We start from the raw sequence: 14,876 nt of genomic DNA on the forward strand, positions 1-14,876 counted from the left end.
GCCAGTTTGTTTCTCACTCGCAAATAAGGGCTAGTATTCGTTGCACTCGACCTACTCCAAGGACATCGTGACGTCAAACCTCCCATTTTGCGTTGTCATCCGTCTGCTTTCCTCTGCCCTCTCACCAACGCATGTGTATTTCATGAATGACCAGCGACTGCCCAGGAGTCAACGCTCCCCGGGAACGAATAAATCAACGGGTACCCGAGCAAAGCCTGTAGCCACCGTTTCATCAAGGCAGAGATAAGTTGCCTTGTTGAGGCATTGGCTCCGAGCGCAGAGTTCTCTTCGTTCAACCACTGCTCATCAACGGAACGGGTGGGCCGATGCGGCAGCAAGTGTATGGTGGTGCTGGCCATTTCACCATGGTGCCGTCTTTCGCGGTGTTCCTGTTTTCCAATGAACAGATTCTAAAATAGCCCATCCGACCTTGAAACTAGTCTTCCTCAGTAAAATTCCGTTCACTGCAACCTTTGCTTCCGAGGTTGCGCGCAATCCGAGATCATACTGCGACAAAATTGTTGCAAGGGTACTCAACATCATTTTGCTATCATGACGTAACAACGTCGGTACATTTCCCAACCTTCATATTTATTAAGTATATCTTTTTCCCGTTTGACAAGCGCGCGCTTTAGAATTTCTACATCGAAGGTGTGTACGTACTTAGTTTCGCTATACACTTCGCGTTAAATCAAAAGCAGATGAGCTCTTGACTTAAATTTGCGTCATCGTATCTATTCATCGGAAACGAAATCGCTGCGCTGGTGTTGAACAGAGCGCGCGTTTGTGCCTCGAATCGCAGGTATACCAGAAGGCCGTGGAGGACGCCAACCGTATCCAGGCCGGGCGGGCCGAACAGATCAGCGTGGAGGGCCAGGAGGCTCGGGCCACCTCCATCAAGGAAAAGTTTGAGGCCGGTGTGGTGACCCAAGAGACCGAGGCCGAAAAGATTGAGCGCCTCCAGCGCGAGAAGCAGGAGGAGCTCAGTGTTTTCAACGAGACAGGTGAGTCTGAGGCGCGCCTTGCGATTCACTTAGTTATAACGAACTGTACAGCAGTTTTAAATGCAAATGCACCAGCCTCACGCGCCCGCAATCACTAGGCTTGACTTCATTTCCCGCTTGCCCTTCGGTTTCCACACATATATACACTTCGATTGATGGCTCGCCGAAAACATTATGGTTGTGACGTCTGTTGCTTCGAAGCAGATGAATCGCAAGAAACGAGCCCTGTTGAGACTTTGGGCCCCAAAGCCTTGCCGCCATGTAGAGGACTAGCGCGGTGACATAGTGCGTCCGTGATGGTACGTGGACGCTATTCATGGCGTCCACGTACATGCACGGCCATGGCGTGTGAACGGCGAGTGAAATGATTTTAATGCGATAGCAAGTATAGGGCCACTCCAGGCGAATTTCCGCCGTCGTCGTGATGTCCCATATAAAGCTAGCATGCGATAAAATCCTACCGCGCCTCGCGGCACCGTTTGCTGTAGGTGCGAGGAAAAACATCGGAGGGTGAGCCAAGAAGGATGCTAGCTTCTCTTCTCTCTCCTGGGCCCCTCGCCCAGGGGAGATATTGGTTTGAGATAGGTGAAAGATTGGCTAATATGCAGCGCAGTAACTCTCAGTGCAGGACGCCTGAACCGCGCTGCACAAGGGAGCGGGAATAGAAAGATGAGAAAGAACAGCAGCAGAAACGCTTCAGGCGCGCAATCGGCGTGAGTAATAGTAGCGCACGGAAAAGTACCCCACTCGCCCAGTGTCGTGCATGATAGGGGAAGGGGAGGTGAGCGTGAAGAGGGAAGAATGGATGAAGTTGAGCATGCCAGCCCAGCTGTTTAGTGCCGAGATGGCGTGTGGCTTCGTGTGGGCTTTGTCCTCGCGTGGCTAGTGGTGGAGACCGCGTGATCTCTCGTTTCGAAGGCTTGTTTCGAAGGCTCGTTGAAAATGAAGACGAGACGAAACGGTTTTGTTTAGTTAGTGAGCGAATGTTTACTGCAAGTTTTACAGGTGACAAAACTAACATTGCTCTGTACAGCTGTCTAACGATTTGCTATTGGAACCGAATCTTCGCTTTTTTTTTTTTTTTAGGCGAAACTGACTTTTTATTGCTTCGAACTTCACGGAGAGCTTGGAAAATCTCAGTGTAGTTTATTACTCTTGCGCGCATGTCCTGTTAGATACATTAGCAGGATCTCGTTGTACTTTACCAGCGTTCACCGCTCCTTTGCAGGGATCGCCCACGAGGCCAAAAACATTTTCAAACAACTTGACGCCGAGGTGGCCCGCCAGTCTGGCGCTCCCTCCGCTTCACTGGCCCGCTCCCCTAGCAACCGCTGGAGTGTTACACGGCCTCAGGAGAATGCCGTCTCACCGGGCGACGTCGTCCGTTCCAGTGACCCCGTCCGGGACGTCGAGGTCGCCACCACAGAGGTGTCCGAACGCTTCAAGTTCTTTGAGAACTTCAAGGACGACCCAAACAAGCAGCGCAAGCGCTTCGAGATGACGCCGCCCCGCGAGAGCGCCAAGGAGCCGTCACCCGAGTTCCAGCCCCCGCGCGACCCCAACGTTGTCCGGGCCGCCGACCCGGCAGAGGAAGTCATCGTCACGGACACCGCACGACGCATGCGCGAGCGGTTCCGCGAGCTCGAGGTTAACGCGAGCCGCGAGGAGCCGCCCCAGGGTCCCAAGCCGCTCAAGAGGATCACGCCTCCGCGCGAGTATACGCGAGACAACGTGCACGAGCCGTCGCCCGAGGTCCAGCGCGATCCTGACATCGTGCAGTGTTCGTACCGCGTCGAGGACGACATCGTCGTCGAGGCCGACCGTGCCAAGAGCATGCGGGCGCGCTTCGAGAACTGGGACGCCGAGCGCGAGGCCCGCGAGAGCCGGCGGAATGGCGAGAACGCTGACGAGGAGTGTCTGCCCATGGCCGACACGGCCAAGACCCTGAGGGCCAAGTTCGAGGCCATTCGGGACGAGTCCGAGCGCCAGGAGGCACACAGGCCCAAGCCCAAGGTCAACAGATTTGTGGTGAGTGAGCGGTGCCTCCTTCACTGCGTCGAATGATGCAATGGCTGAGCCTGTTTCTCCACATGGCCGATGCATACAAGGTTGTCCAATGTTGGAAAGGCTGCGAGGCTTTAGGTGCATTCTTTGTGAGACTGGGCTAGGTCATGGAGCCTATTAATGAATTATCCAAGTAATTGCTACTTCTAATCCCCCTACTTTACACTGCAGATTTCAACTCTGCCCCCTGCTTCTGTGCCACCTTTATTTTAGAAATCTCTATCGATTCGTTCATAAACGTGAGGACTCCTTTCCTTTATTTGAATCTCGTCTTTTTAAATGATCGCCGTATCTACTGCAGCATTACCTTCGATCATGCATAAAATGGCAGTGTATTAAAGAAATGGGCACAAGTTGAGGAAGTTTCTCAGTTTGATATTCTGGAACATTAAAGCCGGTATTTTATCTATCTTTGCACCTCTAGAACATCTCCTGAATGTCCCAGTCTTGTTGACCGCAGTCTCAGTTGAGCAGCTGGCTTCTAGTGTCATTGGTGTAATAAGCGAGTTGCAATGTTCTATTAAACCCTAATGCGCGTTCTGGTAGCTCCAGGCATCTGTAACAAAAGTAGCGTGACAACATATTTCTTGCAGTTCTGTTTTCAAGTCTGATCTGATCTGCAACTTCTGCCTTCGTTATTGCAATACAATTGACTTCCGTTAATTCGACTCTGATGGGACCGACGGAATTGATCGATGCAGAAAAAAAGCCAGAACACGCTGCTGATCCATTTGGCAGTATTTTCTCGAGTTTGACACGCCTCCAAATCAAACGAGCACCAACTTTGTGTCCGAAGCTGGAAACTAAAGTAGAAATGATTTAGGGCTCCTAACCAAAGCAAAAATCTAAGGCTCACCCGATTTTTTCGAATGGCAGCCTGTTAGTCTGCTTCGCTGCATGCCTATTGAAATCAGCTTTGCTGCAGTACCGGCGTGTAATGCGGCGAAGCGTACAAACGGCGCGAACGCAGTTTGTTTCGTATCCGCTTGCACCGCGCAGGCAATGTTCAGCCAAATTCCCTTCGGAAAACAAAAAGTTGCCTGTTAGAATCGGGTAACTGCTGTAATCGGATATTGTGAGCTACCATTCTTGCTTGAAAGTACTGGGGCAAATCGAAAATAGGCAAATGGGAAAACGTTCAATGCATTCACTCACCGCCGATACAGAGACTGCCACCAGAGGTTGGTATTGGGGACTCCATATGGGTCAGGTGCGTGCGTGCAGACTGAAGTTCGAATTAGCCGGCGAATGTAAATTTTGGGATCGAAATAACGAGCGCTTGGATTCCTGGAAATGCGTGGGTGGCGGTCGGGACCTTCGGTCGGGATCGAATTAACCAAAAAATTGAATTTACCGGAGTCGAATTAACAAGTCTACGGTATCACCTTAAAAGGAAGCTTTAGCTTCTGGGCTCCTACCTAAATAAATTGGAAAGGAACAGTTTCGTCTCGAGAACCACTGCACCGAATTTGATATTTGTTGCATTCCAAATAAGATTAAAATGTTCGAACATTATAGATAAGAATTTTTATAACAGTAACTCGGCAATGATAAATGTATCACTATTCTGCACAATACACCTAATAGTACGTCTAAGGCGAGCGAAATTGGTGTATTATAGATGGCTTTCAAATACACTATGTGAGCACTTCTGAAAAACTGTCATAAACATAACAGATCCATGTAATATGAAAATGTATCAAATCTGTCCGCTTCAGATGTTCAGAAAATAGAAGCACAAAATTTACAAATCCATAACTGCAGTAACAGATACTGCAGTTCTGCAAACTGTACCTGTTACTGCAGAATTATGGATTTCTACACTTTGTGCTTCTATTTTCTTATCAATTTCCAGCAATCTTTGTAAAAACATTTAAGGTCATAAATGTGTTGTACTCCCAAAAGTCACTAACATTGGACTTCCTCTCTAAAATGCATCAGATTTCTTTGAAATTGGTCCAGGTGTTACACGAGCATTTCTGTGGTTTGCTTGTATTTAGAACGTGGCATTGGAGTTGAGCCCGAGCTAAAGCTTCGTATTAAGTTCAGCATGTTAACCATATTTGCACATTTTCGACTTGTGTAAGGTAGAATAGCACAGCTGCCATTAAAGCATTGTTGCACATTGTTACTGACATTCCTGTTTGTATTTCTAATTGGCAAAGATGGTGAAATGTATGCCAGGTGTTTTTTTTACTAAAATCGCATGTGCCGAGTTAAGCACAGGAAGGCACTGTAGAACCTAATTGCTTCTGTGGGGAAGTGCTATTTGAAAGCAAGTTTTTCATGAGTGGATCCATGTTGCTGCTTTTGAACTAACCAGTTCAATGGGGAGTAGGCAGAAGTGTTGCTGCCAAAAATGCATAACGTTGAAAGGCTGTGGGTGTTGAGCATTTCAGCACAAACTGCATGTCACTGTTTGTTTGTCAGCTGTTTGCAGGCTTGGGAGCTGCTTGGTTATCATTTAAGGCTGATTGCAGCGTGCTTGTTGATAGTGCAGCACCACTTAAATTTTGGTTGCTTAAATGATGCTAAGCAAGTATTGATGCTCAGCCGTACTCTCTCTGACCACTTTTTTGACAAGCACTTCATCCACATCGCATGTAAGAGCAGTGTGCTGATGTGCTGTAATGCGGCTGCAAGTTATTTAGCTAAATTTTCTGCATGGTGTTGATTCCGTGTGTTTATCCCAGGCATCTTGTTTGGTTTAATTCTGTCCATGCATTACTGCATATTCTAAATGACGAAGTATTAAGTACAGAGATAGAGCCACTAATGCAAAATTGTATTACAGTTGTCTCGCAAGCAAATCATGCACCTGTGATGAAAGGAGCCACATGTATTTTTTTAGTGCCTAATATAGTAAAGTTCACTCACAAAACATACCTTAACTGATTCAGTTATTAGCAAGTTGTTGATTATTGCTACACCTGAATGCTGTCTTGGTGCTGTGGCTTCTTTTTTTTTTTTGTTGCTTTCCGCCAGCAAATGCATTTGCCCCCACTGCTTTGATGCATGGTTTGGAAGATGTGCAGTTGTGCACTAATGCCAGAGTGGAAAAAATATGAAGCTGGTGAGTATCTTTCTCCCCACAAGCATGTGCACTAACCAGCATGTAGGCTCAGGGCATTAACTACGTAAGGAACCAGCCCTAGATAAGAGGTGTGGACTTTTAAATAACACTGAGAACTGCACCTGAATAGCAGCTGCTAGACACTGACAAACATGAGGAGTCATTCTGAAGATGTGCAGGCAAGCCCATTTCTGGAGGCAACACGCAGTAGCATAGCACGAATTTTCATCTGACAAGTCTGGAAACGTCCAGCCTTGTGGCAGATGACATACAAGGTGGCACTGACTCATGTACCTCCATAATGCATGGTTAATAACACTCCCACTGCCAGCTGCATGTTCTATTTAGCAATGGACTTGCCTATATATGCTGGCCTTGCCCTGTTTAGAGCAAGGACCATCGTTTTGCCAATTTGCATCGGGCATGCACCACATCACTGAACACGCATCTCAATCGATGCCTAGTTTTGGACAACCATAGTGCATTCTGCTGAATCTTTTCAACTTGGTTTCTGTTATGGCATCTGGTCTGGTGCTGGTTCCTTTCTTTAGTTGCATGAAGCATTATGATGACTTTCTGCATTGCAGTTTGGCTTGTGCAATGAAATACTGGTCTATCCTTAAAACTGCAGTCACTGTCAGTGAATTGTCAGCAAATTTTTGTTGCATGCCTTATTGTTCACCGAATTAGAGCAATCAGGACTTAATGCAGCAGTAATTGAGATATTTGGGGTATTCAAACTACATGAAAAATACTTTCTTCTATTTATTACTCCTCGCAACACGGCAGTTAAGCCAAGCGCATGTTCCCTTACTGAAGGCAGCTGCCAGTTTGTAGTGTCTAATAGCTGTGATCCAATATTTTTGTGTTTTGCAGTAAATGACCTGAAAGAGTTCGAGGCCTCCATGGACAGCATCAACACAATGGATTGGAGGACATCGCCACCAGTTTGAATGAAAATGAATATTTTGCTATGTCTGAAAAAAACTTATGTGCAGGACTGCTCTAGCAGCTTTCTTGCTGCTCTATTATGCCATGTCTCATGTACATAGTTTGTGTAGTAGCAAGAATTGTGTTGCCCATACTGGCTATCCTGCACTCCTTGCAACTGGCAAGTTTGTCTCGTATCTCCTTGTATAAAAATGTTTGTTACAGAGGATGCCTTATTGGCTTGGCCGTTTTTCAGGTTTTGCTGTTCTATGTTCGAAGAGGCTAGTCTGTGTGGTTGGTAAATCCTGTGCCTGGTTCAGCTTCATGTGTGTGCACTTACATGTAGCCATCGCTACACACGATTTATTAGATCCTAACTGTGCTAGCTGAAGTTGCTTGTTCATTTGGAGGAGCACGTGCAAGGCATTTTTTGTCAATTAGTGTCGACCAGGATTCTTGCCTACCTTGCAAAGCGCTTGAGAGAAGCTACTTGCCGTCTGACGATTGAAAGGGCCACATATTTTGGGTATCTTAAAGCAAAATATTGAGTCTAGCTAGGCTAGAAAACTTGGCTTCTTTAATTATGAAATTGTCATTCCTAGCGAGAACAGCGCTGTTGAAGCAAGAACATTGTGGAAATTGAGAATTGGAAAGGCACCAAATTGTGGGCAATGTTACCTCTCCTGTGACCTGTGCGCCGGTTGATTCAAAGATCACCGTAGAGGAAGGTCACGTGAAGGTTATGTCAATTTGTCCATTTTGTCACGGGTGATTCAAATAGGAGCACTAGTGGCACCTTCGATCGCAATATTCTGTGTAACAAAGTGACATTGACGCACACACAACAGTGATATACTTCTAGACTAATAATTTATCAATCTAGCTCTACTTAATATTTTTTAGTCTCCCTTCATGTCAAATGCTTAAGGCCCTGTCTACTTAGAGGCCTGTGAAAGGCTGCGAGCCTTCTTTTTTAGTCAATTCAAAGGGACCGCAAGTCTCTATCCAGCTGTCTTTTACCATCTTCGTATGTTTTCTGATGTTATGAAGACTAACCCTGTTTGAATGTGCATTTGATGCTGTGTGTTTCTATTGGAAGGGTTATTTTTATGTACTCGTCATACCTGCAGTTGTGGTTCACTTTGATAGTAAGGCACACTCAACAGAGCTTGATATTTGTGCCTTATAGCTGCCAGTTCCTGGCAGTTTACATTTTTTTTACCAACTGTCGTACTGTGTGGTTATGTTCTTAATTAGCAGCAGTTGCATTACAGTTCTTCAGTCACTTGATTTCCATCATTCTATAAATCTCTTCTCTACTTGGTGAAAATTTAAGTGCAATATGACTGATGCTGTAGCTTGTTTTAGGTGAAATAAAATTTGTACCTCTAACTTTGTCCTGTTCCATCATTCCTGTCGCTGTTCATATATGCTGCAGGCACTGAGGCTGCAGGCTACTGACAACGGCAGAAGCCTCCTTGCATTGATTCGTAATTACATGTTAATTCAATGCATGCTTCTCGCGCTCTTGCTTGCAGGAGTTTCCAGGAACTCCCAACTCCGAGGCATGTGCTATATGCAACAAGAAACTCTACCCCATGGAGCGAATGGAGGTGAGCGGACTGCGGATGCACAAGAACTGCTTTCGCTGCAGCCACTGCAGTTGCCATCTCAGGTAAGCTCTTAAGATATGCAGTTGTCGGCTTGTGTGAAGAAACTATGCATTCAGGGCAACCTAAACAGTCCACAATGTGTACAGTAACGGTGTTAAGGGGAGTTGTGCAACAGTTCTTGTGCAAGGATGTGGTTGACATCAATATGCAATGAAGCATGTGTTGGGGCCCCTAATTCACTTTTAAACATAATGATCAACGATAATAAAATGAGTTACGTTGTGCATATTGCATTGGAATCGACAGAAATTTATATGCGCTGTTTAAGGAGCAATTTTTTTCTTTCACGTCGCATTATACTGGCTCCACGTTGAAGGTCAACCGGGAATTTGTATGGCTGAGGTTGTGGTGCTGCAACTCGGCTTGTGTAGGAGCTTATGCAAGACCACGAAGCTTATAGAGCTTCACGGTCTTTGATGTATCAGTTGCCAGAATGACATTTATGTGCAAGATTTCTTCAACATGGCAGATGAACTTAATATTGACATGGAGAGAATAAGTACTTCTATATTGTGCAGGTAGGAGCTCGCAGTTTTGCGCCTTGGCCTGTGCTTCCGTTTTTCAGAACATTCGCCAAATTTTCCTTGTAGGTAATAGACAGCTGCTGTTTGACAGATTTTCTTAAACGTCATGACTAAGCAATGCCTCTGCTAAAAATTCTGATCACTGATTGGGTGGTGACCCCATCTCGTGGCAGCAACATTCATTCGTGTATATATGTGGCTTCCAGGGAACAGGCTTGAGTGTCATGCCGCATTGCTTTAAGTTAAAGCATTCTAAAATGAGTATTATTCTCACTAAACTCAAAACTGTTTCATAATCAGGAGGCTTGTGAGTGTGGCAGATGCAGCATTATTACAAAGAACACATTTATTGGACAGGTACTGCCCATTAACGTGACATTCCATCATTTTCATAAGGAATTGCCAGGCCTCTTGGAGTTGCATGTGATGCATGTGCGACATTCACTACAAGCTGCAGCAATGGCGGTGCACAATCCTAAGAACCTGCATGCCGTAGAGGCTCTTGAAGTGCTGGAAATGTTCTAGCGTATGGACATCCCATGCCTCAGATTGTCCCTGGACTAGCTTTCACGCAGCATGTTTGCATATAGGGATCAATATCAGTTGATAGCAAATCAAAACTCTACTGTAGTTTAAGTGTCGCCTAATATTTGATCTCTGACCTTTTCTGTTCAGTCAGATTCAGTAAACTAAGGCCTGGAGTTCCTGTCACTTACTGTGCTCTGGTTTTTGTTCTCTGTGCAGGCTGGAGAGCTACACAATCAGCGGAGGGAAGCTGTACTGCGGACCTCACTTCAAGCAATTTTTCATAGCCAAAGGCAATTACGACGAGGGCTTTGGTCGTGAAAAATGGTCCAGGTCCGCTTCGCCCGCTTCCCGGGAAAGCAACGAGGAGTACACGAATGGCGACCGGGATCACATTGGAATCCTCGACCAGCCAGTGATAGCGTAGTTGCCACAACCCGTGCCCATAGCTTTCAGCCACAACCTGTGCATCGTCGCTGTTGCCGCCACTTCATTCTGCCCTGGCTTTTCCTATATCTGTATAATCGGCATGCTCAATGTAAGATACACTTCGTGTCCAGCATGTTCTTTCCTGGTACCTACTCGATCCCTCAACTGTTTTTTTTCTATTGCTGCCTGAGCCTGTCATGAAGGCACTGTCATGTGGCCACGTGTTTGTCATATCGGACAGCCTTTGATTCCAACAAGTCCTTGTTGCAATCTAGCTGGAACGCCAGTGTCCGGCAAGCTGATTGGTGCGTGACACTAAGGGGTGTGTGTGAATGAGCATAAGAACAAACTCAATGTGGTTGTATCCAACCAGCGAGCACTGTGGCAGAGAAGTGACATGCTGAGCTGTGTGTAGTCAGCGTGTTTGTCCCGGTATATCTAGAATCGCCATTAGTTAGTCGGCTTTTCCCAGTGATCGTGTGACATAGTGCAACAGTGATATAGTAAGACGAGTATATTATTTCCCTGTACTTTTAGCCATGTTGGTTTTCATGTGATGCAATATCTCTACATGCTCATTGCATCTGTTTTTATGTCCCAAGATTGCATGCAGTTAGCTGGGCTCTTCGTAAATTTTTATTTTCCGTAACATCAAAATAAAGACAATTGTATGCACTGCATTTAGTTTCATGAAGCGGTTCTGTTGCATTTCACGAAGCTGTTCTGTTTCATTAAGCTAACAGTTCTTAGTTCTAGTTTTCATTCCAGTCAACTTAGAATCTGTTAACAACGCGTTTACTGCAGACAACAACCGAAATCAAGTTCGCAACTTTTTTATTGCGTCTAAATAAAGCGAAGTAGCAAAAAAGTAACATTGGGCAGAAAAGTCTCTCTTCGTCCACAATGGGATCAAATATATAAATTATCAATATTAAGCGCGTTTTGAGCGACGTCGAAGCGCGGAAACGTACTTCTTTGCTGGCGTGGCTTGATTTAGGCTCGATGCTATCGATGACCCTATAGATTTCTATCGTGCCGACCTTGTGAACAACATGCTCGGGCAGCGTGTAACAGCATTTACCGCGTCTTTTAAGACCAGCCTGCACGGTTAGGATGGAATTTACTATCTCAGTGGACAACGTGCAACTTAAACCCAATCGCAGTCAGATGGCTGAAGACACTGGGCATCCATCCGCGTCGGACCACGGCAGCACCAGTACTGATAAAGCAAACTTGATCAACCGAATGTTTTTATGCAATTCAGCAGAGCCGTTTCACGACAGTCCCATAAAGCTGGTCAGCGAAATTTGCGAAGAGTGAAAGCTAGTCTTCTCGACTCGGCTAAACAAGTTAACGAGGTGTTGCATCTCGCCATTCGTTCCAGCGGCGTAGCAATGGCGCCCGCTGCACCGCGCCGTTCGTTTCAAAAGGTGAAGAGCTAGTGCACGATTTTGCTGCGCCCTTTCAGTGCCCACTCAGTGCAGGCGTACGTGTGTGAAGCAGCAGCGCAGCAGACGACGCAGTACACGGGCGCAAGTGCCGTTAAGGCCCCGCTTACGCACGACTGATGTGTCACGCAAGTGTGGGGTGTAGTTACGCCTCCGAAGCCGACCACAACTGCAGTTGGAAGCAGTCAAACTTGCGCACTCGATGCCCATTAGGCGGCCAAAACATCTGTTCGTCGGCATTAGTTTCGAGTGTCGCGTTTTTCGTGCACCTCGGGAAACTATTCTGGACTGTCATATTCCGCCATGTTGTGAAAAATGTTACGGCGGCATTTCAAGCCAATTGGAGGCCGTAGCAGCCCTCCCAGTCCGCTCAGCGCGTATCAGAGCTTACGATATGGCAAATTCGACAATGTGGTATCGTTAGGGGTGCTATTCTTGACCATAGTTTCCTACAATAAAACTCGGTGCTCTGAAGCTGCGATCAGACTTGAGTTGGCCAAATCGAAACTCGCTGGCTTGCCGGTGAGAAATTCATGCCTGCGTTCTTGGCGTAATGGTTTCAATATCGGGCTTCTGTGATAGAGGTTCTTTGTTAGAATCCTGACGTTAGACAGCTTTCATAATGATTATTTAATTTATAACGTCATACCTTATTGAAGACAATGAGTTCAGAAAGTCGCGAAGCCGTTTGAAACCCGAAGGACCAAGTTTAGGCAGATGCATGCACTAACCAACATTCCCATGCTGTCTGAAGCGCCGTGCTTGCAGCCCCCGTAGACACTTGCGCCACAGTTACGTCGAGCATTTGTACGAACCAATGTTACGGATATTGTCAAGTGCTGCCATATTGCTGCCACTACCAATCGGAGGCTTCTAATTGGTTCAGAATGGTGCCATTACGGAATTGTCAGAATAACACAGCTGAATACCACCTACGGAGGAAGAAACGCGGGGCACACTGTTTGCGGATGGTGATCATAGTTCACTCTTTGCCTTGGGGGCATGGGTAAGCAGAATGTTTGCGACACGTGGAGCACAAGTTGTCAAAGAAACGAAGCCAGCATTGTATAAAAACTGCTGAAAACCCGCCACCAGCAAGCAAAGAATTTCCCTCTTCGCAGCGCAAAAAAAAAAAAAAAACTACATATAACGGCAAAACAGTGAAATTGGCAACACTGATAACACAATGACTCCAAATATAACTACTTTTACTAGTTTTAAGACTTGTGTTTAAAAGTGACTAGATTACCCTGTATATTCTTGAGTGAACAAAGAATGCTTAAGTATTTATGCGGTTGATTCATCTTTACCCACTCTGCGATCTTCCTGTCGTGGTGTTTCCTTCTCCTGTATTTCGTTGCTCTGGAGATACTCCTAAATATAACTCAATTTTTTGTTTTATTTTCAGTGCTGCAAAAGCATGACTTGTAAATAAAAGCCTGATGTCAATGTCAACCGTTCTCGTGGTCGGGGTTTTTCATCGTCATCCACGTAAGCGCCTGCTGTACAGTAATCTCGAGCACACAACTGTACCCTTTCTGTGTGCTCTTTCCTTTGAACGAGTGGAGTCGACTTATAGCATGACACCGAGGCCATGTCTGAGTACAATACTTACAAATCTGTAAACCCGAGGTCGATCCCTACTCATTAGAGTAGGTAGGGCCTCAGCGCTAATCTGAAAAAATAAGTAAATATTCAGCTGGAACTGTACCAACGAAACGCACTCTTTCGGGACGAAGATTTCATCATCATTAGACTAAATAGGTAAGTAGTATGAGGAAAAAAGCAACGAAGCAAGCTGTGTTGCGGTTGTTTGCACAAAGGGAAAGGCAAAGAAGTGAAATGCTATGCGAGGTGAACTAACGGATTCACGTGTTGGGCTCATGGCCGCATAATACAGTGCGGCATGTCGGAGGGCGTACGTTTTGCATCCGTTTTCCCTTGGACCAAAACAGGAGGCACTGCAGGCAGTTGGCGCTACTTTTAGAAGAACCAGAAGTTTTAGTGCTTACGGGAGCTGCAAACATCGCAAACGCATGTGCCTCCGTACATGCAGTGAGCAAAAGCATGGCCTTCGAGATCGGTTTCTGCTGCTTGGTGGGAACCACCACGGAGGCGCAGATTGGGACAGCACCAATTCGGCCAGCATGTGACTGATAGGTTATGCATGTGCAACGATAGTGCATGCGCGCAGAGTCCTGATGCTTATTTTTCTTCGAAAAAATACGATTGCATTATTAGGCCAACAAAGGCTGATAAGGCGTCATAAATGGCGCCAGAAGAAGGTTCGAAGATACAAGAAAAAACTGAAACCAGTCATTGCCGTGATACATAAGCTCTCGCAGCGACAGAACTGCATCTAGTACAGCTGCCTGACGTCATATTTCCTTCTTTTTTTTTTGTAGGAGGAGGAGGGAGTGCCGGTTTTCACGAATAATTACAACCTTTGTACGTAAAGTTCCGAGACTTAGTCCATTGAAAAATGCGTTTAAAATTGAAATCAATTGTGCAGCACCCCTTCGAAATAGTCTCCCTTGCAGTCTATACACAGCTTCCAACGCTTCTTGAGGTCTTGGAAACAGTTGGGAAACGCTTCTTTTGGCAGAACTGTCAGCTCCTTTGTTGTGGCGTCTTGAATGGCCTCCACGCTCACCATCCAGTGACCTTTCAGGGCTCTCTTCACACGAGGGAACAGGAAAAAATCGCATGGGGAGAGGTCAGGCGAGTATGGCGGATGGAGAAGTACAGTAATGCTGTGCCTGGCGAGAAATTTTGTCACGCTTAGAGCAGTGTGCGACCTTGCGTTATCGTGGAGAAGGCTCCATTGTCCAGATGCCCATAAGTCAGGGCGACGGCGTCGCAGTGCATCACGCTTGTGTTGGAGCACGCAGATATAAAACTCCTGATTCACCGTCTGCCATTGTGGGACGAACTCGTGGTGCGTGCCACCTCTGGTATCTAAAAAAACTATCAGCATCGTCTTTGTTTTGGTCTTCAGTCGCCGCACCTTTCTCGACACGGGAGAGCTTGTAGACCGCCATTGGGCGCTCTGACTCTTTGTTTGAGAATCGTATTGAAAATACCATGTTTCGTCTTCAGCAATGATGCTGTCGACGAATGTAGCATCCTTCTCTGCGTCGGTGAGCAAATCAGCGCTCACTGATGCCTGCGTGTCCTTCTGGTCCTGTGTGAGTGAGTGCCGCGCA

The 14,876-nt window shown here is 46.2% G+C and overlaps 1 protein-coding gene across 13 annotated transcripts in view; it reads left to right on the plus strand.

Moving 5' to 3' along the window:
* Positions 1 to 13,125, plus strand: part of LOC126539500 (uncharacterized) — a 184,970-nt gene extending 171,845 nt beyond the window's left edge. For 11 of the 13 annotated variants that reach the window (XM_055075435.2, XM_050186363.3, XM_055075436.2 and 8 more), the window contains 4 exons: positions 803 to 1,004; positions 2,233 to 3,032; positions 8,610 to 8,746; positions 10,013 to 13,125. In XM_055075435.2, coding sequence (XP_054931410.1) covers positions 803 to 1,004; positions 2,233 to 3,032; positions 8,610 to 8,746; positions 10,013 to 10,220 — 1,347 coding nt within the window. In that variant the 3' untranslated portion in view covers positions 10,221 to 13,125. Of the gene's footprint in view, positions 1 to 802; positions 1,005 to 2,232; positions 3,033 to 6,053; positions 6,142 to 7,017; positions 8,464 to 8,609; positions 8,747 to 10,012 lie in introns of those variants that run through there. The other 2 variants (XR_008614270.2, XM_055075444.2) reach the window with 2 other exon arrangements.
* Positions 13,126 to 14,876: the final 1,751 nt, after the last annotated feature.

Source organism: Dermacentor andersoni, chromosome 11 (genome assembly GCF_023375885.2).
Source record: "Dermacentor andersoni chromosome 11, qqDerAnde1_hic_scaffold, whole genome shotgun sequence".
Taxonomy (NCBI): domain Eukaryota; kingdom Metazoa; phylum Arthropoda; class Arachnida; order Ixodida; family Ixodidae; genus Dermacentor; species Dermacentor andersoni.